The sequence below is a fragment of the Astatotilapia calliptera genome, chromosome 18 (genome assembly GCF_964374335.1).
Source record: "Astatotilapia calliptera chromosome 18, fAstCal68.1, whole genome shotgun sequence".
NCBI lineage: Eukaryota > Metazoa > Chordata > Actinopteri > Cichliformes > Cichlidae > Astatotilapia > Astatotilapia calliptera.
This window is the reverse complement of record NC_137439.1, coordinates 29,012,847-29,039,777: the sequence shown is the minus strand read 5'-3', so window position 1 is coordinate 29,039,777 and position 26,931 is coordinate 29,012,847. Positions and strand designations below refer to the sequence as shown.

The following is a 26,931-nucleotide window of genomic DNA, read 5'->3' as shown; positions in this document are numbered from 1 at the left end:
TTACCTGATTAATGCTTTCTAGGATATTTCTTCCAAGTCTTGCATGTATGTCAACAAAAGTAAACTCAAATAAGCTTGTCAAGTTACTGATCCACATAGAGTTTGTAAGCTTTATGGAAAGTAATACTCTAAGTTTCAGTGGCCTATGATATGACACGTGTCACTTTCTTCTGTAAGACTGGGCATTTCCAAAGATAACTAGAAAAAACAAGTCTAACATTAATCTTTTCTCATGATGAAGAAAGATGCTGATTAAGAGGAAGGAAATGCGTTAAACTTAAATTCTGTCAAGCAAATGTAGTAAGAAAAAGAAATGTAAAAGTAAAGATACCACTCATTCAAGGTCCACCCGATCACACAGTGATGAGCTCATAGAGCACTCTGAGTCTGTGATTCGTGGGCTCTGCTTTCACACAGGTGTTGATGGTTGAGGTCATTAAGCAAGAAGTTCATAAAGCATGTTGGTCCCAATGTGTACAGGATTGTTTAGTCATGGGGACTCATCTCTACCTAGATTTGCTTGTCCTGGCTGTTTTTGCAATGACTGTTGCCAATGCAGGTATATATATTCTTTTTGGGGGAGGATTTCAGACATATAGACACAAATGCATATTTTTAAGTGTTTCTGTCCACATAAAAGATGACTGTGATTTTGTTTTATTTTTCCAGACATCAACGTGGTCTGTGCAAACAACTCCGTGAGGGTGACATGGAGGGTGAATGCGGAGCTGGTGCCGTATGCAGCTCGACTGTTTCTTGGAAACTGCATGGCATCTCAGTGGAAGGTTCTGCCCTCTGGAGAGGGGGAAGCACAGTTTAACTATACGTTTTCCGAGTGCAAGTTTACTAAAATGGTACTGTACTCTGAGAGATGCAACTTCAGTAGCTTCCACTCACTTGTGAGCTCTAATTTAATCGCTTGTTTGCTTTCCCGTCTTGCAGGTAAAGGGAAAACGCATATTCTATCAGAATGAAATGAGCTACAGGCCACAGACAAAGCCAAACCCTCCAGATTTTGTGCATCCCATTGAATGTGTTTACAGAAGGTTTGTGACACTTGTATTTTTTTCTCAAACTGAAATTGTATGAAATGTAGAATCTTGCCATTCTTAATATTTTTTTTATTTCAGACCCAAGGATTGGATTCCCCGATTCGTGAACCCTGGATATGTGGTTTCCGAGGGTCACGGCAGGCTGGTCTTCCACATGGCACTTCTCAATGGTAACTTCTCACCATGCCAAATTACAAGCACGTGTTAAAACGCACACTACTTAGCATTTACTTTTCCACAGAGGAGCTATCAAGCATAGCAAAGACGAACATCATTCCTCTGGGCTCCCCCATGCCAATATGGGCAGCAGTGGAGCAGAAGTCTCATCAGCCACTGCTGTTGCTCATGGAGGAATGTGTCGCAGCCCCCACAGCTGAGCTGCGGCCCGGCAGCCAGGTTTACCCAATCATTGGAAACAAGGGGTAGGGTTCCAGTACTGTTCAGACTTTGTACTCAGTGTAGTGGAAACGATGCGTATTGGTAATCTGACTTACCAATTTCTCCAGGTGTCTTTTAGAAAGCAAAAAAGAAAATTCGATGTTTCTGCCTCGGTACCACTCGTCTTCAATCATCCTCTACCTCCAGTCCTTCAACTTTGGTTTTAGAGAGGTGAGAACAGGTTAAATTATTTCAAGAATAAATATTTAAAGGAACTTTAATTCGAGCCCTGTGTTCCTCAGGTGTACATCCACTGTAAACTGGCTGTGTGGGATCCTCAAAATTTTGCCGAAAGCAAGAAGGCCTGTCATTATATAAAGGGAACTAACAGGTGATTATTGAGTTCAACAACTTGTACTTCACAAGTCTTTTACCTTTTTTCCTCAGTCTCTGGATAAATGGAAATGACATTACTGTTACACTCATTTAATAAGCTTTTTAGCATCGGAACTCTTAAAGAGATTTACTTAAAGTGTTCAAGTGTTCTTGAGCAAAATTGTACTTAACTGTATTTCATACTGCTGAACTACAGGGTTTTGTGTTTTAATTCTTCATTTAACAGGCTGAACACTGCTTGCTGAATATGGAAGTTATGCTCCACATGACTGCTTTTCTTTTTGTCCCCATCTCCAGATGGGAGCTGCTTGATGACCCATCCCGAAGCTCCCTCTGTAACTGCTGTGACTTGAGCTGCAAGTCTCGGTCCAGGAGGGGTGTTGAATGGGGTAACCTCATGTGTCTTTAATGTGACTGCATGCTATCAGACCTGTACTTTCAAAGGGATTCAAATGACATCTGCTTTAAAGAAGCGGGCTGTGCTTCACCACTCATGAATTCAACTCTCCTTGCAGCATCAGACGGTCCGAGTCACAATTCTGTGTTGGGACCCCTAATCATTGTGGACCAATCTGACTTGAGGGACAGTGACACAATGATGGAGTCTGCCACTACAGCTGACCCACAGCTCAAATAAGCTGTGCGACGAAGCTTGGTCAAAACGGATATCGACTGCAGTATGACTGAAGGATCTGATGGCGGATAACCTCCGAGGACGTCACGATTGTGTGTGTTTTTTTTTGTTTTGTTTTTTTTTTGTTTTTTTTTCGTATTCATTATTCTGGGGTTTTTGCTGTAAAATGATACTTGTTCTTGATATAACTAAAACATTGTAAACTCTTACTTGTTCTGTCAAACACCAGCCATTTTTATGTGATACTGCTGCTTTTCAGAGATGCTGTGCATCAGTAGGAAGGTGGGCCCTACTGTCAAATGCCTTCTAAATGTAAAAGTCACATTTCTGGAATTGCATTTGAATCCAATAAATGACTATTCTGTATAAACTGACAGTGTGTGCTCTTCAGATACTTGTATTTTCAAAACCTCATTTGGTGTATCACTATTGCCTCGGAGCAAGAAGGTCCTTGGGTCAAAACAATAAGCTGGGGCTTTACTGGGGTCCGTTCTTCGTACCTCGCTTACTACATCCAAGATCAAATCATCGCGCTAACTTTGAGCGAACACACCTGTTGTTGACGATTAGTACAGCTGGATGAAGTAATGTGAGATCACTGGGTGGCTTAACAGGGGCTACGCATCGATAGTAGAAACATTGATCGGCAACCCTTTGATTGGTCGGCGAAAATGTCGAAGGAGCGCGCTCAGTATTTTTCGGCAGCAGAGCAAGAACTCTTGATTGAGGGATTTCAGGAGTTTCAGAGTTTAATTAAAACGCAAGGGAACACTGCAAAAGCAAGGAGAGAGGGCTGGCAGAAAGTTGCTGACAAATTAAACTAGTAAGTCATTTAATAATAATAAAAATAATAATGGATTGGATTTATATAGCGCTTTTCAAGGCACCCAAAGCGCTTTACAATGCCACTATTCATTCACTCTCACATTCACACACTGGTGGAGGCAGCTACGGTTGTAGCCACAGCTGCCCTGGGGCAGACTGATAGAAGCGAGGCTGCCATATCGCGCCATCGGCCCCTCTGGCCAACACCAGTAGGCGGTAGGGTAAATTTATTATATTACACTATATTATATTATATTACATTATATCCTCTTTCACATTAGAGCCACGACAGGACCCACTAGAACATGGGAACAAGTAAAAGTGAAATATAATATTCTACAGAATGGTAATATTTATCACTTGTATTGCTTTTAGTCTCTTGAAAAGAGTCCCTGAAATAATCTGTTTGTTTATAACAGCAACCAAGAAAAGGGCAGAGCAAAAAAAGACAGGTGGTGGTCCTGCACCCCCTCGTCAACAAGTTGGTTAAGTAAATAATACCCTCACGGGAAAATCGATATCTCTCAATGAGCACACTGTCGCGCTGAGCTAAAGGATCCTGTCTGTCCCGCAATATACGCTGAATTCTGAGGACTCTCCTTATCAATCTTGCACCTTCCGCAATGGGCTGCTCGCGTATACGGACAGGACATGGCTGCGGCAGACTTCCCAAATCCACCTTCGCTTTTATAGCCGTGGTCTCTCATCTTGATTACACGAAGTAATTTACAATTACAACTCTAAAATATGAATTACATCTGAAATAATCAAATACATGAAATAGAATGATTAATAGTACATTTCCCTTTTTTTTAGGAAATGACCTGTATGTATCTGTATGGAATCAATAAAAGAATCAAATCCATTATCTTTAGTTACATTGATAATATTTATTTATGGAAAAACAGTGGTTAAATATCGCTGTTGCTTTCTTATACATGAAGCGGACATACCTGAGTGGCCGCGATCTAATCCTGTTTACATAAAGTGAGCCTGCTCCCGAGCAGGTTTACGCTTACGGATCTGTTGCTATGACAGCAAGTCCCGGATGAGCTTCGGAGATCACGCGAAATCGTCAACAATCAAATCCAGCTAACTTACTTAGCGAGGTACGAAGAACGGACCCCTGAAGTTGACTTGCATGTGTTCAGTTTCCTTGTGGATATTCTTGCTTCTTCCCACACTTCAAATGTGTGAGCGTTAACAGGTGTGAATAGTTGTCTTTCTCTATTAGCTCTGACTGGCTCAGCCCCTCTACAACCATGAATTAAACTGGATGGATGTTTTTCTGAGCTTGGTGATCAGTCTTGGTATAATATTTGACTGTATATGCGCACACACCCCCACCCCTCTGCTCCATATTGGAAAATTAAGGCTTTTCCATCTGAGAGGCATCCCTCTCATTTGGACTACACTGCAATTGACTTTATTGTCTCTTGCTTGTGCAGCTTTTCCTTGGGTCCTCACAACCACCTGTTTTAGCTTCTCTCTGAGATTCAGAATTGATTTCAAAATCCTCCTGTTTGTTTAGTCATTCATGGTTTAACTCCTTCCTACATCTCTGACCTCTTAGAGCCCTGTGATGCTCCAGGTCCCTCCAATCAGACCGTCAGATGTTTCAGACTGTCCCTCAATCTAGAGTTAAACTCAGACATTTTTTGCCCCCACACTGTGGAACAGCATTCCAACATTAAAACTAGATTTAAAACTTATTTTTATTCCCTGGCATTTGACTCTGTCTGAGTTTAATACTAAAGCTCTCTGTGAGATGACGTGAAACAAGCCGGCTGTAAATGTTCCGGTTTTGTTTTCTGAATTTGACTGTCTAGATCTGAAATTGCCTCATACTGATAGAACATCTCGTTACCTTCTCAGACTACAGTACTACTGCTTTCATGATCGTAATGTGATGTGAAACTGACTAAACTGGACAAATATTAAGATTTGCATCATGTGACTCACATCACATCAAAATCAACTGAACTCTTTATTGCAAACACCTTGTTGCTGCTGCACCTGTAGCTGCGAACACACAGCAGGTGAACCTGGTTTTGTTGATTAGCCTGTAGTAAGAGAATAAAAACACCAGTGGCACCAGCACCAAGTGTTCAGTCATCATGGCCTCCCTTTGGTATTGTGTAGCTGTTTTGGGCCTGGTGGCAAGAGGTTCAGTAAATGCAGGTAATGTCTAAATGAGAAATAGCTTCTTTTTTAGAATTTAAGGGTAAGAATTTTATGTTTTTAATTATCCCCTTTGCTGCCTCCCTCTCTACTTAGACATGAAACTGGATTGTAAAGGTGGTTTTGTGACACTGGTGTGGACAGACGGTAGATCTCAGATGGACACTTCACTGCTCCGTCTGGGCAGCTGCTTTCCCACAAGCCTCACAGACAGGGAAGCTGTTTTCACTGTGGACTTCAATGACTGTAACTTCAGGAGGCTTGTGAGTAGCCCAGAACTATGTGCATGAAAGAACAGTCTATCCCTACAGGTTGGTGACTCATCTTTCCTCCCCACAGGTTACTGGCAAACGACTAATCTACGCCAATGACCTGACGTACATTACCCCACCTAATTCTGTCATCCCTTCGTACATTGACTTGATTGTCTGTGAATTTGAGAGGCAAGTGGACATGTTGTAACATGGAATGCTGAACAAAAAAGCAAATGTATGTTTAATTAAAAAAAAAAAAAAAAAAATGCAACCTTTTAACCTGTTTCATGCAGGCCCAGAGATTGGTACCCCCTGGTTTATGAGCCAGTGTTTAGTACCTATGGTTTAGAAGAACTAGTATTTCATATTGGACTCATGAATGGTGGGTATCTGAAAGTGCCTGAAAATAGAAGCAGTCGTAAACATTCCTGCGACTCACCTTGTTCTGTGTAAATCTAGCTAACTTTTCAGGCCCTGCTGAATCTACAAGATTCCCTCTGGGCTCAATCATCGCCATCATGGCTAGCGTGGAGCAGCAGACCCATCAGCCATTGCTGCTACTCATTGATGAATGTGTCGCTGCCACCACACCTGAGTTGCAGCCTGAAAGTTCTCTATACCCATTAATCACCAACAAGGGGTAAACTTGTGCTATCAAGAAGCACTGACTTGGGTATTCTTGTTGACTAGACCTTGAAATAATCTGTTTCTCTTGAACCTCAGATGTCTTGTCGACAGTAAGAAATCGCGCTCAAAATTTGAACCCAGGCAAAAGACTTCAGAGATCCGGCTATCCCTTCAAGCCTTCAAGTTTGCTGTGGGAGGAGAGGTAAATGTCTTTAACTGCAAGAACTGAATGTAGGAAACGAAGCAGATTGTTGGTTAATCGTGGAATACTATACATCCTGCAGGTGTTTATTCATTGCAGCCTTGTGGCTTGGGATCCCAACGGACTTGGCAATACTAAGAAGGCCTGCCACTACATCAAAGATTATGGGTAAAACGCATACTTGACTCTGTAGTTTGTAGTACTGGATATGTTGTAGTTCAGCTTGAATGCTGAGCTATGACTAAATTGTCCTGGAATCGGCAGAAGCTCAGTGATTATTTCTTCCTGCCTACTTCAGTTGGGAGTTGCTTGACGACCCTTCACACAGCAGTCTATGTGACTGCTGTGAGTCCAGCTGCAAGGCCAGAAAGACGAGGGATCTAGTGACAGGTATACATTTCTACACTTTTATAACTGTGCTCTTGCTGTACAGGACTCAACACTGTTTTTTCCACAGGGAAGCATGGTGCAGTACAAAACGTAGTCCTTGGTCCACTCACTATCACAGATTAGAATGAGTCACTAAGGCAAGCTTCTCCTTGAAATAGTGGTACAGACATCCTCTTCTCGGACGGCTCTCAAGAATGGCTCCATCCATGTGACTTCAGGCTCAACTGAGGTTTTTAACTTCCAGGCTGTCGGTGCTTCTTTGCATTTCAGATCTGTGCAATTGTATCAAAGCTGCGTAAATAAATGACTTTCCTTTAAGAATTCATGGGTGTCTTTTAATTCAGTTATTCAAAAATGTACTGAGTGATCAATGTTCAAATACAAACTAGCAAAATCCAAAGGCATGCATTTTGCAACTAATGGGACAACTAATTCTAAGAAAGCTGTAGGGGAGTTGACTAAAGACTCCAGTACATGGAATAAAAGTGACTATAAACGAGGCTTGTAAAATTTTATTTTTAAATATGCTATATGAATTCTAGGCAATACCACCAGCATACTTGAACTGCTGTCCACGCAAGAAGCAACACTGACAGTCAATTTCACATGCTGTTGTGCAAATGGAATAGGCGAAAGGTGGGAAATGGGCAATTAGCAAGACCTAGGTTCTGCAGGTGGTGACAGCAGACCACTTCTCAGTACCTATGCTTTGGTCACTTTTGAATGCTGGAGGTGATTTCACTCTAGTGGTAGCATGAGATGGCATCTACAACCCACACAAGTGGCTCAGGTAGTGTGTGTGTCTGCTTAAACAATCAGAAACGGACTCCATGTGCTCGCCAGAGGTAGCCTGACTGCCATTGGGTACAGAGAGGAGATCATCAGAACACTTTGGAGACCATATGCTGGTGCAGTTGGCCCTGGGTTCCTCCTAATGTGAGACAATGCTAGACCTCATGTGGCTGGAGTGTCAGCAGTTCCTGCAAGAAAAAGGCATTGGTGCTATGGACTGGCCTGCCCGTTCCCAGACCTGAATCCAATTGAGCACTCTTGGACACGTCTTGCTCCATCCACCAACGCGACGTTGCACCACAGACTGTCCATGAGTTGGCAGGAACTTTAGCCCAGGTCTGGGGAATTCCTCAGGAGATCATCTGCCAGCTCATCAGGAGCATGCCCAAGCGATGTAGGGAGGTCATACAGGCAAGTGGAGGCCACACACACTGAGCCTCATTTTGACTTGTTTTAAGGACATTACATTAAAGTTGCATCAGCCTGTAGTGTGTTTTTCCACTTTCATACTGAGTGTGACTCCAAATCCAAACCTCCATGGGTTGCTAAATATGATTTCCATTGAAAATTTTTGTGATTTTTGTTGTCAGCATATTCAACGGTGTAAAGAACAAAGTATTTAATAAGAATATTTCATTTATTCAGATCTAGGATGTCTTATTTTTGTGTTCCCGTTATTTTTTGAGCAGTGTATTTCTAGAGAGATTCCTGGGAACAGAGGGCACTTACAAGCTTCACAGCGTCCTCGTGTTCCTCACGTCTTATGTTAATCGGACAGGAAATTCTTCCGAATATTTATAGCCAAACAGTGATTAAACTGGAGATGGTAGGCATGATATCCTTGACTGCTGTTTGAGAAGCAGAACTTGTGTATAGTAAATCCTAGCACGGTCTTATTCTAAACGTTTCCACTTCGGAGAAAGTGTACGTAATACAGACTTCACGTACGTCACCATTCATTAGCCAATCACAACACAGACCGGGTTCCCGAGGCGGGGACTGCTGAGCTAACTGCTCCTGTGTCAAAGCAGCGGCTCCGTGTAGCAGGTAAGGTTAGAAAGACACCTAAAAAAAAAAAAGGAAGCCAATATGAGGGTCCTTTCTTTTTAGTGTTTTGCCAGTGTCCAGTGTTTCCAGTTGTTTGGCTGATTGAGCGCCGTTTTCTACAACTTAAGCTAATTAGCTAGCAAGCTAATACTTTGTGACAGTTTGAGTTTAACTTAGTTTTCAGTGAGTAAAGCCATTTTTTTAGCTTAATGTCAGAGTCACCTTTGTAGTGAGTAATTGAGGAAACTGAGAGGGATTCATTGAGAATATATTTTTAAATTACTTCTGTTCAGTATTTTTTTTTAAATGAAGGGATACAAATTGATAAGTTAATATAAAGACTGAAATATGCATTGTTAAGCTCGAATAAAATCCTGACGTCTCTCGTGAAAGCCTCTGCAGACTGAGTATTTTGATTAATAAAGTTTAAAAAAAAAAAGATTCCACTGTACACGCAGGAATGACGTTAAAGCATACACAGAAGGAAATAAAAAATCCCCTCAAAATGTTTTGTTAACCAACCACTCCCAGAAGAAAAACATGCTCTACCACAGTTGGACATGTTTCATCTGAAATTACTATTCTTGGGCTTCCTCTTCTCATGCTACTCCTTTTCCATCACCTTTTATCCTTCCTACCTTTGAACTCTGGTTTGGCTTTTATGTAATTATTTCATGTGAGTAATTTTGAGTTGTGTGCAAGACAACACATAAGTTCTGTTTCTAAGTTGGACTACCTGCAGCTACCAGTGTGTAATATGAGGACGGAAAAAAAAAAGCTGTACAAAAAGAGTGTGGTATAAAATTTTGCACTGATGGGGGTCTTGCAGATAATAAGATCGCAGCTGTTTTTTTAAGAGTCCCATGAAACTATTAAAGACAGGTGCGTGTGCAACAGTTTATTCTGGCTCAAAAAGAAGGGGAGGTAAATAAGGGCCAGTTCTTCTGCAGTAAACTGGGCAATAACCTTGTGTCTGTTTGATTGTTTTGTGTGTATGTGTGTGTTTAGGAAACACACAAAAATGGTCTGGTTCCACTGTAACCAGTGCTTCAAAAGAAGAGGATCCACGTTTGCCGCGTCCAGCTGTGGCCACATTTTCTGTGAAGCATGCGTTAAATCAAGTGAGAGAGTTCATTTGCTTCTGAGCTGTAACTAGACTTCCTCATGAGTATGTCTCCACTGTGATGCAGTGCAACTCAAAGTTTGAGGCTGCTAAACACCCCCTCCCCCCCCCCCCATCTGCTTTAGATCCGTGCACTGTATGTGGGGCCAGCTGCAGCTATCTGGCTATCAATGAGGTTGGTGAGTCTGACGTAATCAGAGCAGCTTACTGTTTGACTTCAATTCAGACATCCAACATTCTTTGTCATGTGGATGTATTTCTGCTTCAGATGAAGCCGCAGGAAAAAATGTTTTTCAACGACCCAGTGAAGCTCATCCAATCACGGCTAGAGCACATGTGTCAGGTCTGTCCCTGCCAGGCAGCATGCACTTCAAGGGATGATCTGATATTGTCGTGTTGGTGTTGTTCCCACATCATCATAATAAATGTTGTTTCAGGTTCAACATTGCAAGTGACCAATCACATTGTTGTGACGTAATACTTTTGCAAGCCAAGCCATTCATTCATTTATGAAATTCCAATGTTGCAAGGACAATATGTATAATGCTTACCGTTTATTAAAGAACAGCATCCTGAAATGCAAAGAATTCAAATTGCTGGATCGGCGGACAGAGGCGGTTTCTCGCAAGTTATGTAGATTTTTATTTACAGTGTTTTTTCCAAACCCGCAAAAGTATTACGTCACAACAATGTGATTGGTCACTTGCAATGTTGAACCTGGAACAACATTTATTATGATGATGTGGGAACAACACCAACACGACGATATCAGATCGTGCCACTTCAAGCCCCATTGCCTCTGTGCCTTTTAATTGTTATAGCGGGTTGTTAAATACCTGTGTATGCAGTCAATTACTATTAACTTGGTATGTCATTAGCTACAGATTGAAAAATGAAATGCATCTCTCTGCTATGATTATTTGGGAAACTCGGAGCTATTACCCACTAGTCAAACTTGATTTGTTCATTTTTCACAGAATTATCATTTAGTAACAATGTCTTCATGTTCCCAGATTGTCATCTTTCAGCAGATGCAGATGGAGAGAGTCATGGCACAATTCAAGCACAAGTCTGCTGAATTGGAAAGACGCCTTAAAGAAGTCACCGAGCAGAGTTACAGGTGATTTTAATGTCTGCTATTATTTCCTCTGTGGCAGTGTAAATAAAACCATCCAACTGCAGTGATTTTCTTCTTCTTCTGTTATTTCAAGGCAACTCTCAGACCTGCAAAGAGAGAATGCTGACTTAAAAAAGCAGCTTTTAGAGGTGAAGAAAGAAACTATGGAATTTAAAAAGCCACTTTCACAATGGAGGGTAAGTCTTCAAAAGCCTAATTTTTAAAACAAGAGTACCAAAAAGATTCATCTGAATGAATCTTCTTCTGCTCTGCAGCTCTCTCCAGGACAATTTCAAACTGAAGGGTAAAAGTTCTTTTTCATTTTAACATGTTCACTTCATTTGTAGTTTTTAAATGAAGCAGTAATAACCCATTCATTTACAGAACTCAGAGGATGTCCCTCCCTGTGGCTGTCACCTCCCCAGGTAACCCCAGTGATTTGTGTTGATTGAAGTGTTACAGTTTAACCGCTGATGCTTAGTTTAATCGTTTCTGGTTCATGTTCATGTTGAGCTTGTGTTTTTCTTTTTTTTCTAGTTACGCCTCGTTCAAGAACCATGAGGTAAGCATCTTATTGTCATGTTGTAGTTGATTTCTTTCTTTGTATCATGTGACTGTTCAAATATGATATATGTGTGTCAGTCATATAGGCTCAGCAGAGTCCCAGAGGTGGAACATGCACAGAGGTCCTAGTCTCTCCCTCAATGTAAGTCTCCAGTTTTACCCAGTGTATTATTTTATTGAACCTAAATTTAATGACCAAATATATCAGACTAAAATTTCATATAAATGTGTGCTCGCAGTGCACTTGTGAAGGAAATACAGATCAAAAGTGAAAATATATCAAGACATGTTTGTCTTAAAAAATAACTGTAAGGTAAAAAGTATTAGATTGAGTTTGACAACTATGATTATATTATAATAATAATAAACCTATATAATACAACTATTATTATATTATATTTATTATTTTATAATTATTTGCTCTCCTATGAAAATTGACAATTTTTTAAAAATAATTTCCCAAGTGCTGTTAAACAAAGAAATGCATTTCTATCACAGCTTATTCAAACTTTCTAATTTTATTTAGGATCCCTACATTATTTTACTTTGCACACAGAAACACAATTACATCACAGACACCAAAAACTACCAGATCAGCATTATTACCTCTCCTTATAATAGCTAATAGTCAGTTACTCAGATAAATTGTATTTTATTTATATGGTACCAAATTACAAAAGTCACCTTGAGGCACTTTATATGCCGCGACTGATTGGAAATAAGGGGAGAAGGACGGGGCAAAAATTGCGCTGTGGAAGAGAGCCAGAGAGGAATAATGACTAATAATTAAATGCAGAGTGGTGTGCAAACACATAGTGAGGGGGAAAGGTGAGTGACGAAGAAACACTCAGCCCATCATGGGAAGCCCACCAGTGCAGCATAACGAAGGGAGGATTCTGGGTCACCTAATCCAGCCCTTACTATAAACTATCAAAAAGGAAAGTTTCAAGCCTTTAAAAAGGATTCTCAGAAAAAGTTACTTTAAGCTCCTAAGACCCAAACTCTTTCATGGCATGCATTTTTAATATCTCTTTCCGATTTGGGCTGATTGGCACCTGATGAATGTAAAAATAAAGAATTGTCTTTTTACCTGATGTCGTTTCTGATAAAAATGATAAGAGGACATTCGTTTTAAATTTCAATAGAACAGTGGCAGTATAATGTCCTTGTAAGTGGATATCAGGCCCTTGTAGAGCAAAATTTAGTATTGTGGTCTAGACCAGTGGTTCTCAAACTGTGGTACGCGTACCACTAGTGGTACTTGGGCTCTCTCTGGTGGTATGTGGGAAATCTCCCAGTTTTTTAAAGATTAAATAATATACCATTGTAGAGGTATGCAAAGACGACACGAAAGTTCCCGAGGCTCTTCTGGGAGCCGGAGCCAGAAGAGCCTTGAGAGCGGTGTATTTCGCTTGGGTGGGCGGATCCTGGAGGAGGGTCATCACACAGCGGGTAGACAGCGAGGCCACCACATGATGCTATTTCGTGTCGTCGGCTGAAACGCCACGAAGAGCAAAGTGAGCTTTGACGTGCACGAACCACGAAGGAGGTTCAGCAGCTTAACCGCCACAGCAAAAATTAAGACATACAGCTCTGCTATCACTTCCGACATAAATGAAGACAGAAAACTAAACAGCAGTGGTGTTTGTAAGGTTACTGAAGTTGGGCTAGCTGGTATATAATGATGTGTGGGCTACACCGCTATGGTTAGCATAATATAAACACAGTAATACTGGAGGATGAACTCCAGTAAATGGACCAAACTTCAGACAGGAGAACAACTGCAATATAAGGCTAGTCATTAATATACTGCTGCATGGGCTGGGCTGTTGTTACATCGTAAGGTTTTTTAAAACTGAGCTTTAAAATGAATAGTGATGATAAAAACTGAGAGAGGCCAACAGTGATAACTTTTTTTATGGGCTTGTTCAGATTAAATAGAACAAGATACAAAGCATTAAAACATGTTAAAAACACAGCAGACATAATAAATGAAGAGTAGTTTGGACCCGGAAGCAGGTTTCATCAGGTCTTCACTTAAAGATTGGACATCCCACCTGCTGTGAATGTTTTAATACAGTACAGTTGTTATTATTATCACTCGTCACATCCTGTTTATGACAGTTAAAATAAATAACATTCATATAAGAAATAAAATTGTCTTGTGTAAACTGTATGTGGTGTTAAATAGGCCTATACTACTGTACTTCAATTTCGGCCGTAAGGGTGGTACTTCAAGAGCCATATATTTTATGAAGTGGTACTCACTGTGAAAAGTTTGAGAACCACTGGTCTAGACACCCCAAAATGTGATGTCTATATATGTGGATGCCAGGTCCTAGTAGGTTAAATTTCATAGGAGAGCTAATAATTTGTTCTCATCTGTTTCGTAAATAATGTTGAATGCAGTCAGCTTTGTGAGCATTTTCAGGCTCCAGCTTTAACTGCCAAGCAGCAGTTTCTGTTCTCAAGGCATAAACTTACCATCTTCATCATCAACGTCATCTTTAGGGTTTACACAAGTGTATTTCAAGCCCAGCTGGGCTTAAATTAACCCCCTTCCTTGGTTTAAACATCACGGATTTGAGCTACAACTGTTAATAAACCTAATGTGTCGTCTCATCTACTGTCACCACACAAATAAGAGCTGCCTGGAAGGGTTAGTTGAACTATGAAGCTAAAAGGCACAGCTTAAAAGCGGGTTTTCTACTTTCTGTGTCCCTGAGTCCAAGGACGCTTAGGTGTCTGTGACATACAGTAAGCACGAGGGTCCACATGCCTGTCTGTTTTTTGAGGGGGGTTTCTGTGTCTGTGGAGACTCATCTGTGGAGAATTTACATTACTATGCACCAGGCACACATGTGCCCAGATGTAAAGCAGGAATGTCTAATCGGCTGTCGTTTCTCCAGCTGTCTGTGCCCACAGCCGACTATAAACCAGGCAGTCACACTTAATGATCTAAATGTTTTTGCTTGTTTGTTTGTTGTTGAATTGTTTTGGGGTTTGTTTGTTTTTTTTTGGGGGGGGGGGGGGGGGGGATTATGTGTTTGAAATTACTAAAGATTTGACTAAACCTGTAAACATATAAGTCTGTCTATGGACCTGTACGCAATTGTTGAAGTGGCTGAGTTGCTGATAAAATAAGGGAATGGTGTTTTCCTTCATGGTACCTCCATGATAAAAAACGAGCTTCCATGAGATATAAAACCTGAAAGTTTTTTTCACTCATTACCAAAAATCAGCTTTAACAAGTACATCAAGTATTTTGCTATTAAAACTACTGAAGGTTCCATTTAGAATGTTGAAGTTACAAAATTAAAAACCAAAGGAAACTTTCTTGTGCTTGTGTTTTGTCAGAGTCCTGGATCAGCTGCTTCAGTTTCCAGCCATAGTTCTCTTCATGAATACAGTAAGTGTGGCTGCAAACACACTCTTTTAGCTCTGCCATGGATGCTGTGATCAAACTGGAAAATGTGCTGTATCAAATTGGATACTGTGCGCCTCCAATCCCCAATCAAAATCTTTCTCTTTGTTTTAAAAAGGAACACCTACATCATTAAGCACACCTACCAGGTGAGGGAAAAGTTACCTGGCAGCTACTTACAAATTCTAACTTTTATCAAACATTGTAGCAGATTTATAAAAGCTTTTGATATTTTCACGTTACTGAGTCAGTTCATTTTCATCCCCAGAACCCAGACTCCTGGTCTTTTACAGTTCATAAGTGGATTATCAGTTCAGTCACCTAGGCACTGATTAAATGTCTATTTACACCCCTGGATGCGTTCATTAGTTGAGATTTGTGCATTAGGACTATGAAATTGTTGTGTGGTTTTGCCCTGATAACAAAAAGGCATGTATAAATTGTTTTACTTTTAATGGAAGTTGATATTACTATGTTGTTCTGTTAAGGAATTAAACTGACAACTTAGTTGGAGTCATCGTAATCTTTCTGCAAGTACACTGCTGATGCATTAATTTCACGTGGTTCACACTCACAACAAAACTTAACATGGATTAAAAATAAATAGTCAGATATATTCATAGAGTACATTGAACAACAACAACAAAAAACTTTGCACACAGTTATAAAGGTCAATGCTTTACTGGTTTCCAGTGACACAAATGTGCAAATAAGAAGTTTTCCAACAAGGGGGGGGGAAAAAAAAAGAGAACATCAACCAAGGAGGACACTACATGTTATGAACATTTCCCCAAAGTATGACACATTAGCTTTTTCCTGACTAACAGGATGACAAAACAAAGTGATGCACACTGCTTCGTAACATTTCCAGCCTTTGTCCAGGCATTTCTAAGAAACTAAACGGACTCTGTTTAAAGCCCACTTCATTCTTGGTATGTCAACTAAAACATTTTTCATCTCTCAAACACAGCCATGAAGGAAATAACTAATAAATACATAAACTGATAAGACAATTTGATAATGCTTGGGTTATGAATCATAATGTTATCTGAAAAACAAAACTTCTTTGGATTACACAGTACTGTTTTTGTCTATATTATAAACCTGAAAGTTAACTACTAAGACAGAATAGGGGTGGGGGGTGGAACCAAAGAAAAAAACAAAAAAACCCCAAAACTGAATCAATGAGTGGGTTGGTGTTTGTATGCCATTGATGTGTCTGCTGCTTCTTAGTACTGTTGACTGTTACTGTCACAAAGGTGCACTTGTATGCAAGCTATTTATTTACTAAGAATTACAGCAGAGAGACTAAATGGATATTGAGGAATGTGTTTCAAAAATACGCTGTAGCTATTAAATTTAGCTGTATTTTCTGTAACTTAAAAAGAAAAGTGAGGAGTTTAAAAGTATCAAGAACAACACTGTACAATTAGGAATTTATGTTCTGTGAAATAATTGGATTTAATTAACATAACGGCAGCAGGATCATAAACCAAAGTGCAAGACATCAATTTAAAGTGTACATGTCCAGTGTGCTTTTCATGATGAGGACTTGTTGGCTATAAAGGAATGGTTACACACAGTGATCAGTCAACAAATTTGTCAATGTAGACATTTTATGGAGCAGTAGGTTGTTTGCTACAGTCAGGTACCAAATGTACAACCAATTTAAATTATAAAACTACATAATATACTAGAAATTCTGTAGTGATATCTAAACAAAAATAATAAGCTCAAAAAATAAAGCAAACCAGTGTACAAGTTGCTGCGCTATTTACAGTAATGTAGGCAGCACAATGGTATTTCAAGTCCAAATATATTAGGGAAAGCAGGGAATGCAGCACATATAAAACACAAACCTCACTTTGGGCTTGTAGTGGGAAGACTGAATGTTACAAACCTGCTCAGTTAAAGCAATATTAACCAAAGTAATATTTATGCTTCATGGTGCAAATTATTTGAAGAGCACCTCAACTTGTAGAAATGTTATTAAGTAACAACAATAGATTCCTGCTCAGTTTCCCCAACGTCCTGAGCTGCAAACCAATCCCGCACCTGCTGGTAGCTCATTCTCGATTTCTTGCATAGAGAATCAAGGTCTTTTTCATGTAGTGTGCCATTTGAAAGGTAATAGTTAACCAACGGCTGGATATCTGGGGAATCTGCACTCCTTCCATTTGCTTGAGATTTTCGTTTACGGCTACCCCCGGGCCGAGAGGATGTTCCACTTCCGTTTGTTAAACCGCAGCTGCTTTGCTGGGAAGCCAGCTCTGCCAAGAACTGATCACGGACCCCCTTTACCCAGCGCAGCTGGCCATTTTTGACAGCATAGCGTGTGTCCCCAAACCACTGAATAACATCTGCCCGTGGCAAACCAGTAAGCTTAACAAGTTCAGTGTAGTCTTCACTCTTAGGCCATTGGCAACGCAAGAAATGCTGCTTTAACACATCCAACTGCTCCTTGGTCTTTCTTGGTCGCCCAGCAGGAGTGAGGGCAGGGGATGTAGATGTGGAGGGACTGGTTTTGGCTGACTGGCCTAGCTTCTTTGATGTGGTGATTTTATTTGAAAATGGTTTGTTAGGTGAGACAGACAATGGTGGGCTGTCTGAGGGGGAAGAATAAGGAGAGTATTTGGATATACTTAATGGTTCCAGGGGAACATCTGGCTCAATCTTGCAAGTCTTTGTCAACTGTAAGGGTCGTTCATCACACTGTTCCTCATCTTTGAAAGTGTCTCCTTCCCCTGAAAGATCCTCAATAACATCGTGCCCTTGTGCCTCAAGAACCCTTTCCCCAAATGCCTCCAGGCTATTTGACAAAAAGGTCTGGAAGAAGTGTGAATTTCTAATCCCATTGCTACGTGCTGGCTCATGGCCTTTCGCCCCATTCAGCTGACGAGACTTTTGAGTAATAAGTGGAAGAGGCTGAGACTGTTGATCATGTTTACTTCCCACAGCAGCTTGCTGAGAAAAGTTCTGGGCTGCTGCCAGGCTTCCTCGACCGACGCGCAGCTGGTAACGACTGTCACTGAACCATTTACGAATGTCGTTACGGCTCAGCCCCGTTTCTTCCTGCAAGCGTCTAAGCTCTGCCTCTGCAGGCCAGTTCTCTCTTAGAAAACTTTTGCGAAGGGCAGCAAGCTGAGCTTTAGACTTTTTGTAGCGTCCATGGCGGTGCTGTCGTGGAGAAGAGTCTGAAAGGTCAAAGGAAACATCGGCTGCTGGCGTGTCTGCTGGTGGGTGGTAGAAGTACGAATCCTGAGGCGGTGGGAGGGTTGAGCTGAAACACGGTGTGCTGGATTTGGCTGGCTTGTATGAATCTAGTGACTCACACTTTGGGCCGTTTGTCTGAGGTGGGTAGTTAGAAAGAGCACTCTCCTCTTCTTCACTATCCTTGTCTTCAATTATCAATTCCTCATAACTTGTGTTGTTTTTCATTTTGTCTTCCTCATTTGTTTCAATTGAGTCATCACAAAGCTCCGGCACTGCCAGCTTTCGCCGTGTCTCCTCAATTTCTTCCGAGGACCAGCTAATTCCATATTTAATTCTCTGCACCATAAACCACACTTTAACTTTGTCCAGTGGCAAGGCACAGACCCGGGCTAGAGCGCTAACCTCCCGAGACGACGGGTAGGGAAATAAGTTGAAGGCTTTGACCAGCTCTGGGATGGTGTCGAGTTCACGGGTCTGATCAGACTGTGTCCATACCAGTTTCAGTCCCTCTGACACTAGAGGCAGGCACACAACAGAGTTGTGGTTGGTGGTGAAACTAGCCACCCCACTTGTGTTGCTTTCAGCTGAGCAGGGAGAGTCACGCAAATCCTTGGATGAGCATTTGGATTCAAGGTTTTCTTCACATTCTGTCTTTACTTTTTCTTCTAGCATCTCCTTCATGTCCAAAGGTAGTCCATGTCTGCCGTTATGTTCAGTGTATGTAGCCATCTGGGCTATCAAAATGTGTGCTTTCACCTAGAAAAGAATCAGAAACCATAATTTAGTATTGTGCTTTTCCCAGCTGCCAAACTGTTTAAACTAAAGACAAGATTATCGCAAAAGGAAGGCCTACGTCCTCTCAAGAGTACAGACTCAGATGTTTTAAGATCGCCATGTTCTCATTCATTCTCAAAGTCAATTATGGGACAGCTGCCACCCCCACCCTGCTCTCCTTATTCTGAACTCTCAATGAAACTAGTGGTACACTCTATCCAGACTGGGTCTCCCCTCCCCCAGAGTGTGATGGCTGACTTTTGTTTTGTATGAGTGGGGGGACTGGCTGCAAAGGGTGGGGGCAGAATGAGCAATCCATCACAGTCTGCTTTCTCGCCCCTTCCCACTCAGGCTTTGTTCCACTTCCAAGTTCTCAGTTCGAAGAGATAAGTGTAGCCTCTTCACAAAGGCAGCCACCAAAACATTTGCATCGTCGTACTCGAGTCTAAGTCCAGACACACTATTAACAATCAAATATTCCTAGTTAAAGTAGTTCTAAGGTGATTAATACCATTATTATCAAATTGCTTTTAAGCAACAGGTGTTGCTTCCAACTATTCACAAAAGCTTCTATTACATACATGAAAGAGTGATTCAGTATAAGTGCTAGACCACTGTTTGACATTTTGTCCCACTGCAGTCTTTATTCAATTATATCAATCAGGGGTGGAGACACCTCACAACGTACAGTTTCATAATATGAAGGCTACTCTTAATTTGGAAGGCTCTAATCTTCATTTGGAAGAGCAATAGTTGCGCATTTAGTTGCGAGGTTAAGCCACTGCCGGCGATTAGGTCGCCTGAACCACAAAAGAAATGCTGAAGTGTAACACAAACATTAGCTAACAATTATGAAATCACTGAATTACTCATTGGTGGTAGACTAAACCCACGGGGATGAGATCATGTGGCGACCCCCACAATCTTTTTTTTTTTTTAAATATATATTTCATGTCTTACTCATCCCCCTACCCGCTAAACCGTTGGGAGTTTAGACACCATGTTTTTGTTTTCGCGGAAGAAAAAGCTCCAAAAGTTCAAAAATGTTGACCGTGTCAGCTACAATAGCAGTCCAGCGTCTCCCCCCCCTCTTTATGGCGTACTAACTAAAACGCTTCACACTGCACAGGCGCACTTCGTCGTCAGACACGCTTCAGTGAAACATAAAAATAAACTTACCAAAAAATGCCAAACAAGCCCTTTTTTTTATTCCCGAGGTCCGTTTGAGCGAAAGGAAAAGCGAAGAAAATCAGGTTTCCCCCCTGGCACCTCGCTTTATATGGCCGAAGTTTAAAGGCAGAGCTGGGAAACGATACCGTCCGTCCGTTTGTTTGACCCTTGTCTTATTTATCAAGCACCTCGACGGATTACGGTCAGGATACAAAGATCCGAGGCGACCAAGTTTGTCGCGTTTTCTAGGAGTTCAGTCGTCGGCTAATTCCTGCCGAAGACGGCACAAAGCTCCAATCCGTGAGACTCTCAATCCGAGCCGCCGTTATTTCGTGCCACTCGGTCCTCCCGTTGTTGCTTTTGTTCTTTAACTGTGAAGTGGTTCCCCTGTCCGGCCAGATCGAGGCGAGGCGGAGCTGAGGACCAGGAAGACCAGAAGGCCCAACTGACTCTCCAACAGTGACGGCGGGGTGTGGGTGTGCCAGTCCATGAAAAGCAGGCCTTGGATTGGAGGGAGGAAACGCCTGTATAATATATCACTAACAGTAGGCTAAACAGTTTCACGTCAACCACCCATCAGAGCTCCCCTCCGCCCTCCCGCTGTCCTAAGCGGCCGACAAAAATTTGATGTGATTTCCGACTACAGTCATGTTGGTAAATTTGATCATTTGGTCATCCATCAACTCTCCCCGCCTGACTTGGAGTACTTCTCGTCAGCATCTTTTTTTGTTTGTTTTCTCTTCCAGGAACTCCCGTTAGGAACCGGCTCTTTGATCCTGGTTTTACAAACTATTTAGGATCCTTACCTTTGGCCATCTGTGGGTTTACAAGTTAACGAAACACAGAGAAATGAAGTAGAACAGTTCACTGAATATTTAATATTTAGTAAACACAACAACTCGCATTGCACAGACTTGATTTCGGTATATATATTTTTAAAGTGGCTCTGTGTGAACTCGCAAACTAACAACAGAAGTAAGGGTTTATCTTACTGATGTACACGTGTTTGAAGTTCTTGAGTTCATGGTCTACACTTATCTCTGAACAGCTGTCACGTTTCACACCTCTCATGTTTTGTGACTTCACCTTGTAACTAGATCGGACAAGTAAAGCCAAGATAACTTAAGCCTTCATTCTTTTAAATGTCTGCAAATAAAAAATCTTCAATTTAGATTTTTTTCAATTTTGATATTTTGAAAAAACAAAACAAAACAAATAAACAGCAACAGGTTAGCACTCATTTATTTAACTGGTTGTTATTTAGCCAGCCAGGTGCAGTATTAGCAGTACTGTGTGTCCAGAATACGTAATACAGTTTTTATAAAATGCAAAAATAAGTGCAAAATACACTTGTTTCTGAAATATCATTCGTAGCTTCGTAATATATAAGAAAACCATAATATGTAGTTATAATAAGACATTCAGGTTTTCACATTGTGTCTTCATCTGAGGAAAATTATACAGGGACATCCTTTGTGTTTACTTCATTTACCTCCACCACCACAGAATCACAGTCATTAAGTACTTACACAGGGGTGTGTGTTTGTGTGTGTGCACATATGTAAAATGATAAACATTCCTTTAAAAAAAAGTGCTCATCTTAAGTCTTTCGTCACCCTTCAACTGTTAGTAAACAAAATGGCAACTGTAGACAACACTGCCATTAGAGAGTTTATGTAGGAAATCTTTAGAACCGGCTGAATGCCAGGGTCATCACGAAGCGTGGCACGCGTACGAATGAGGGCACGGCAACCGACAGCCAGGACAGGTACGGGACCTGGGACAGGAGGTATTTAATCGAAGTGTAATCAGCTACACTTCGCCCTGTGGGTAAGCAGACAATAAGTTCAGAGTACGGTTCTTAATAAACTTTATTAGACCACCAATATTTAAAAGTCTGTCTAAAACTTGCTTAAAACAAATAAATTATGGTATCTATTAAGAAAATAACAAAATAATTCACGTGTTTATTCCCAAATTTGAGCCGCTACACTGGGTTTCTCTGAGAAATGAATCAAGCATAACATTCAACCACTAAAACTAATTTTCCCGTTTAAGGATGTTAGTAAATAACTGTAATTTGGCCTGTTAATCAAAAAATAATAATGTGCTTTACATTTTTTTCTGATTTTTGTAAAACAGTACACTTGAAAGTTAATGGACAACAACAATAATTATATTTTAGCATTACAAATATAATTTCGATTAAAGAGCTTGTGCACACTGGTGGATTGACCATACATTCAAAATTATTTTGCTTATTACCAGTACTGATATGTTAGAGCAACTGGGACATAAAGCTTGCGTAATAGATTTGTTAAGCGCCAAGTAGTGAAGTTTAAGATATTCAAATCTTAAAAAAGAAATCACAAATTTACCATCGACATCTTTTATTCCATAGCGTCTTGCCAGATCAGAAGTCATGAGTATTTTCCCAGTCAGTGACATCAGATTTTTATCTGTCGGCCAAAAAGGAAATCAAAATATGGTTTCTTTGCGTGCACTTAAAAAAGCATTTTCAAAATACTCTTGAGAATTCCTCAGCATTTAAGGTATCTGTTTCTTAGGAACAATAACTCCCAGAAAGACATTTTAATGTCCATCAGGGGGGTGTTGGTGTCTATTTAACAGTCTCACTGTGAGGTGAGCACCAATTTCTGAAGTTGTACCTTTTGCCATGTTAACAATGCACTTCCCGCTCAGTTCTGTGGTTTCTCCATCAGCAAAAACGTTTTTAAACTGTTGGGGAGAAAAAAAGCAAAAAACACAAGTTTAGCTTACAATTGAAGCAGCAACCAGAAAAAGGAGTTTTCATTACAGGGAATCTACCTTAGACGGTGACTCTTTCGCCAGTATCAACTGAGACACCAGTTCTGTTTTTACCGCTCCTGGCCACAGGCTGACAGAAGCTACACCTCTGCGGCGTAGCTCGATAGCCATGTCTGATGCCAGTCTGTCGCACTGGGAACAAACCACAAAAAATAAAGGCCTTTAAAACAATCAGAAAGTAATATCAGTAACACATGTTATACTTGATCAAGAAGACAACTTACAGCAGCTTTACCAACACCATATGGCACATTGAAGAGGTACCGCATCCCTCCAAAAGAAGAAATGGTCACTATCAAACCCCGACCTTGAGCCACCATCAACCGGGCTGCGTAAACTGAGAAAAAATAGTGCCCCCTGCCAGATGTCGAAAAACTTAAGTAAGTCATATAATATTTCTACCATTTACTTTATTTCAAAACATTTCTAGGTTGGATTGTGTGCATCATGTGATCTCCTGCTGAATTTGTAAGTTTGCTCACTTCCAAAGAGTTGAACAGTATGGTAGTGGATCATGTAGTGGATCATCTCAAAAGACACCAAGAACACCAATGGTAACACACTATGCTGTAATGAATTGAAATCTGCCCTTCTCAAGAATGCACATGAACAGGCCCTTAATGAGTCTAATAAAGCTTGGAGGAAGTACTGTAGTCAGATGAAACCAAAACTTAAGGTCTCGTTGTGTTTGGAGGAAGAAATATAAGGAATATGACCCAAAGAGATGGTGACCAATGGTCAAAAACACAGAGGTGGAAACATTATGTTTTGAGGCTGTTGTTCTGCTAAACATGCAACACAATTTCACTGCAATGAGGGGCCAATGGACACGACCGTGGACTTTAAAATCCTGAATGAGAAACTCCTTCCCTCAGACAGAACACTGGAGATGGGTCATGAAGGGTCTTCCAGCATGACAATGATCCAAATACCACCAAGCCAACAAAGGAGCGGCTAAATAAGAAGCTCATTAAGGTCATGTAGTGGCTTAGCTAGTCGCCAGATCTCTAAGCTGAAGCTCTGAGTTGCCAAACAGAAGTCATTTGTGTAAAGAGAAGTGGGCCACAATCCCTCCTGAGATGCATGTATACCTGGTGTTTGCCTACAAGAAACATCCTACTGCTGTGCATGCCAACGAGGATATCTCCACCAAGTACTCAAGTTTTGTTTGAGGATCAAATACTTATTTCATTTAATGACCTGCAAATATTATTAATAATATTAATATATAACTTTTTTTCTAGCATCTGTGTATTGGCCAGTTGTTACATGATAGGATGCCGTTTGCTCACAATGAGTGAGTTATCTCATGATTAAACACCCAAGCACACAGTACCTGAGGCCTGCGTTGTTGATGGAATCCCAAATAGAAGGCTCAGTTTCCCAGAACTTCTTACCCATGTTCTCAAAGATATCCTGAAACAATACCACGTGTTTTGTTAAAGTAAAGCACATATGTCATTTCATTCACGCAGATTTACTCCATATTAGGTGCTTCTGAAATAATTCTACCAGGAAATGATAAAGCATTAGTGATCCAACCTGTACTCCAGAATAGGCATTATTAACCAGTATATCCAGTCTGCCGTTATGTTCCTGTCTAATTTGCTCAAACAGTCCTTGAATGTCGGTCTCCTTTGAGGAATCGCAGATAACTGGTACACAGTTCCCACCCCTTTCCGTCACCTGTGTCAACAGTGAAAAAATAATAACATAGCAGAACGAGCCAACACTTTAGCTGCAACACTGATATGGGACATGAGGGGAGGATCTGCTTTACTTCAGAACTTACTCCACTAATCACAAATGAAAGCCACGATACAATAAGCTGCATTTAAAAATGCCTCCCTGTCTAATTATTAGAAGACTCCAAGTGTTAAAAGCCCACCTGTGCAGCAGTTTGCTTCAGAGTCTTCTCCTGGCGTCCTGTGATGTAGACTGTGGCTCCTGCTTCAGACAGCTGTAGAGCTATTCCTCTGCCAATGCCCCGGGAGGCACCAGTTACTACGCATACCCAGCCAGACAGGGACATCTTCAGTGTCTGGAGGAGCAGTAATAACACCATATACAATCAGCAGTGAGATCCATTACACCATGTGAGCAAAATACCCAACATGAAGGGTTACATGTGATCAAAAGTCAGCTGGAACTTTAAAAGGCGTTGCAACATGATTGCATAATAGAACCATTGTCCAGAGTTTATCTGGAAGTAAGAGCAGTGACATCATTCCTTACATGAGTGTTTTAGGTCCAGTCAGTGTTACACAGCATTTTGCATAAGAAGTTTACAACCAACACTGATGATCATAATAGATAATCACTCTGATATATCTGCAATAAGTTAAAAGACTATTTACACAAGGATTACATGAACTTTACCCTGATAGCACAATAAAAATCTAACAACGAAGCTGATGTTGATTTTACCAGAGGAAAGTTCAACACGACGTCAAAGCGCTTCTAACTGACGTGCATTAACATTATATGTAACGCGCTCGCTGTCACGCTATCTCAAATCATAATGAGTGTCAGTCCTGTGCAGTTATTTAGCAGGGCACATAGTTAAAAATAATAATAATAATAATAATAATAATAATAATAATAATAAATAAACCGAAGCCGCTCACCTGTACAAAATGATACCGTCCAACACAGCACGCGCAGGATCTGGTTTGTCAGGTCTCAATAACAACAGGACAAGGAAATGTATGAGCGATAGTACCGCAGCTCGTCGGCACTGCTTTTTTATGTTGCCGTAGAGACTCAACTCTGCAATAACCAGAGTCAGTCTACTGTAATATCGCGAGAAGATGACAGACGAAAAAACGAATGCAAGAGGATTCACTGGTACTAACTTCCGCCTTCGTTCGAATAGCATCGTCCAGGTTCCCCAGAATACGCTCACCGCGCACTACTTTAGTATATTTAGTACATATGACGGGACAGTACGTAAAATATTTGTCATATTAGTGTTTTGATATGCCAAGGAGAGTGCAATATTAGGTCTGCAATTTTTAAAAACTCCATGAGCCTATCTGATTGTTGTGATGAGCAACAACACTCACAAAACACTTATGACGATATACATACAACAAAACACATAAATAGAGTCAAACTCACAGAAACTCATACCCACATAGGAGATGGAATAAAGAAAGAATAAATTAAGTTGTTGAATTTTATGCAGATCCTTCACGATTTAATTCTGTTCATGATAGAAACATGAAATTCTTTTGTTCAAATTACAAGTTAGGCTCTTGTAAATGTAACAGTCACCCATTTTGGCCTCTGGTCGCTTCTCTGGGAAGCGCCCGTATCAGTGAACCACATCGATGGAAGCAATAACCTCAAACGATGTTTGTCTCTTTCACAGATGCAGTTTTGCAGATTTCTTTTACTTTGGTGTGAATGTTCATATCCGTTTATCTCTGCCGTGCTGTACTGCTGCAGATTCCATTCCATTCATTTTCAGATACTTACAATAATCCTGTAAGTAATCAAAGTAATCCGTACTTTGATCCATACTTTGATTTATTTTGTTAATTTTGAACGTGTTGACTAAGACACAGATTATGTTATCTTCAACCTCACACAGAGACAGTTCACTAGTGGTTTCTTTGGTTTATCTGGTTTACCACTCTAGATCAGTGTGCTGGAGAAGTCCCTCAGTGGTTAGACCCACAAGAGCTAGAATGATTCATACTAATGTTTCATTTTGTTTTCTCTTGATAATTCAATTTGCATGTTTGCTGTTAAGTCATCGACAATGGAAGTTTGCCTTTACCTTCCATGCTATGATGGAAGTTCACAAAAGTTAGCTCCAAGACACATTGCAAGGAAAGGAGTTTTCTGCAGGAAATGCTGCTGGTAGCTGTAAACACCATACCATACCATACCATACCATACCATACCACCTTTATTTATAAAGCACTTTAACAT

At 40.7% G+C, this 26,931-nt stretch overlaps 5 protein-coding genes across 8 annotated transcripts; 3 read left to right on the top strand and 2 right to left on the bottom strand.

Annotated features, from left to right (window-relative positions):
- The first annotated feature begins 400 nt into the window (after positions 1–400).
- Positions 401–2,834, top strand: LOC113010543 (zona pellucida sperm-binding protein 3-like). The gene is made up of 9 exons (XM_026149646.2): positions 401–559; positions 670–854; positions 943–1,046; positions 1,131–1,222; positions 1,294–1,474; positions 1,559–1,661; positions 1,733–1,821; positions 2,124–2,215; positions 2,342–2,834. Exons 1-9 carry the CDS (start codon positions 424–426, stop codon positions 2,461–2,463), a joined length of 1,104 nt encoding a protein of 367 aa, XP_026005431.2. The 5' UTR covers positions 401–423; the 3' UTR covers positions 2,464–2,834.
- A 2,475-nt stretch (positions 2,835–5,309) lies between these two features.
- Positions 5,310–7,260, top strand: LOC113010553 (zona pellucida sperm-binding protein 3-like). The gene is made up of 9 exons (XM_026149657.2): positions 5,310–5,466; positions 5,563–5,729; positions 5,806–5,909; positions 6,014–6,102; positions 6,180–6,360; positions 6,444–6,549; positions 6,632–6,717; positions 6,848–6,939; positions 7,007–7,260. The coding sequence occupies exons 1-9, from the start codon at positions 5,403–5,405 to the stop codon at positions 7,060–7,062; spliced, it is 945 nt and encodes a 314-aa protein (XP_026005442.1). The 5' UTR covers positions 5,310–5,402; the 3' UTR covers positions 7,063–7,260.
- Positions 7,261–8,642: 1,382 nt separating this feature from the next.
- On the top strand, positions 8,643–15,519 carry LOC113010960 (E3 ubiquitin-protein ligase RNF212B). Of its 4 annotated transcripts, none has more exons than XR_013903107.1 (13): positions 8,643–8,778; positions 9,787–9,899; positions 10,027–10,076; positions 10,170–10,244; positions 10,915–11,021; positions 11,113–11,215; positions 11,294–11,322; positions 11,403–11,443; positions 11,556–11,580; positions 11,669–11,724; positions 14,940–14,991; positions 15,125–15,155; positions 15,275–15,519. XR_013903107.1 is itself a non-coding variant. In XM_080292438.1 (13 exons), exons 2-13 carry the CDS (start codon positions 9,800–9,802, stop codon positions 15,336–15,338), a joined length of 726 nt encoding a protein of 241 aa, XP_080148564.1. In that variant the 5' UTR covers positions 8,643–8,778; positions 9,787–9,799; the 3' UTR covers positions 15,339–15,519. The 4 variants fall into 4 exon arrangements, 3 of the variants coding, with proteins under 3 accessions (XP_080148564.1, XP_026006048.1, XP_026006049.1); XM_080292438.1 differs by having other exon boundaries at positions 10,930–11,021; positions 11,661–11,724; XM_026150263.2 differs by having other exon boundaries at positions 11,661–11,724.
- A 152-nt stretch (positions 15,520–15,671) lies between these two features.
- homeza (homeobox and leucine zipper encoding a) lies at positions 15,672–20,627 on the bottom strand. The gene is made up of 2 exons (XM_026150262.2): positions 20,173–20,627; positions 15,672–18,975 (listed from the first exon to the last, which is right to left on the bottom strand). Exon 2 carries the CDS (start codon positions 18,946–18,948, stop codon positions 16,996–16,998), a length of 1,953 nt encoding a protein of 650 aa, XP_026006047.2. The 5' UTR covers positions 18,949–18,975; positions 20,173–20,627; the 3' UTR covers positions 15,672–16,995.
- A 760-nt stretch (positions 20,628–21,387) lies between these two features.
- Positions 21,388–25,807, bottom strand: dhrs1 (dehydrogenase/reductase (SDR family) member 1). The gene is made up of 9 exons (XM_026149512.2): positions 25,620–25,807; positions 24,881–25,033; positions 24,535–24,678; positions 24,329–24,408; positions 23,217–23,349; positions 22,993–23,124; positions 22,833–22,902; positions 22,542–22,622; positions 21,388–21,987 (listed from the first exon to the last, which is right to left on the bottom strand). The coding sequence occupies exons 2-9, from the start codon at positions 25,022–25,024 to the stop codon at positions 21,851–21,853; spliced, it is 921 nt and encodes a 306-aa protein (XP_026005297.1). The 5' UTR covers positions 25,025–25,033; positions 25,620–25,807; the 3' UTR covers positions 21,388–21,850.
- Positions 25,808–26,931: the final 1,124 nt, after the last annotated feature.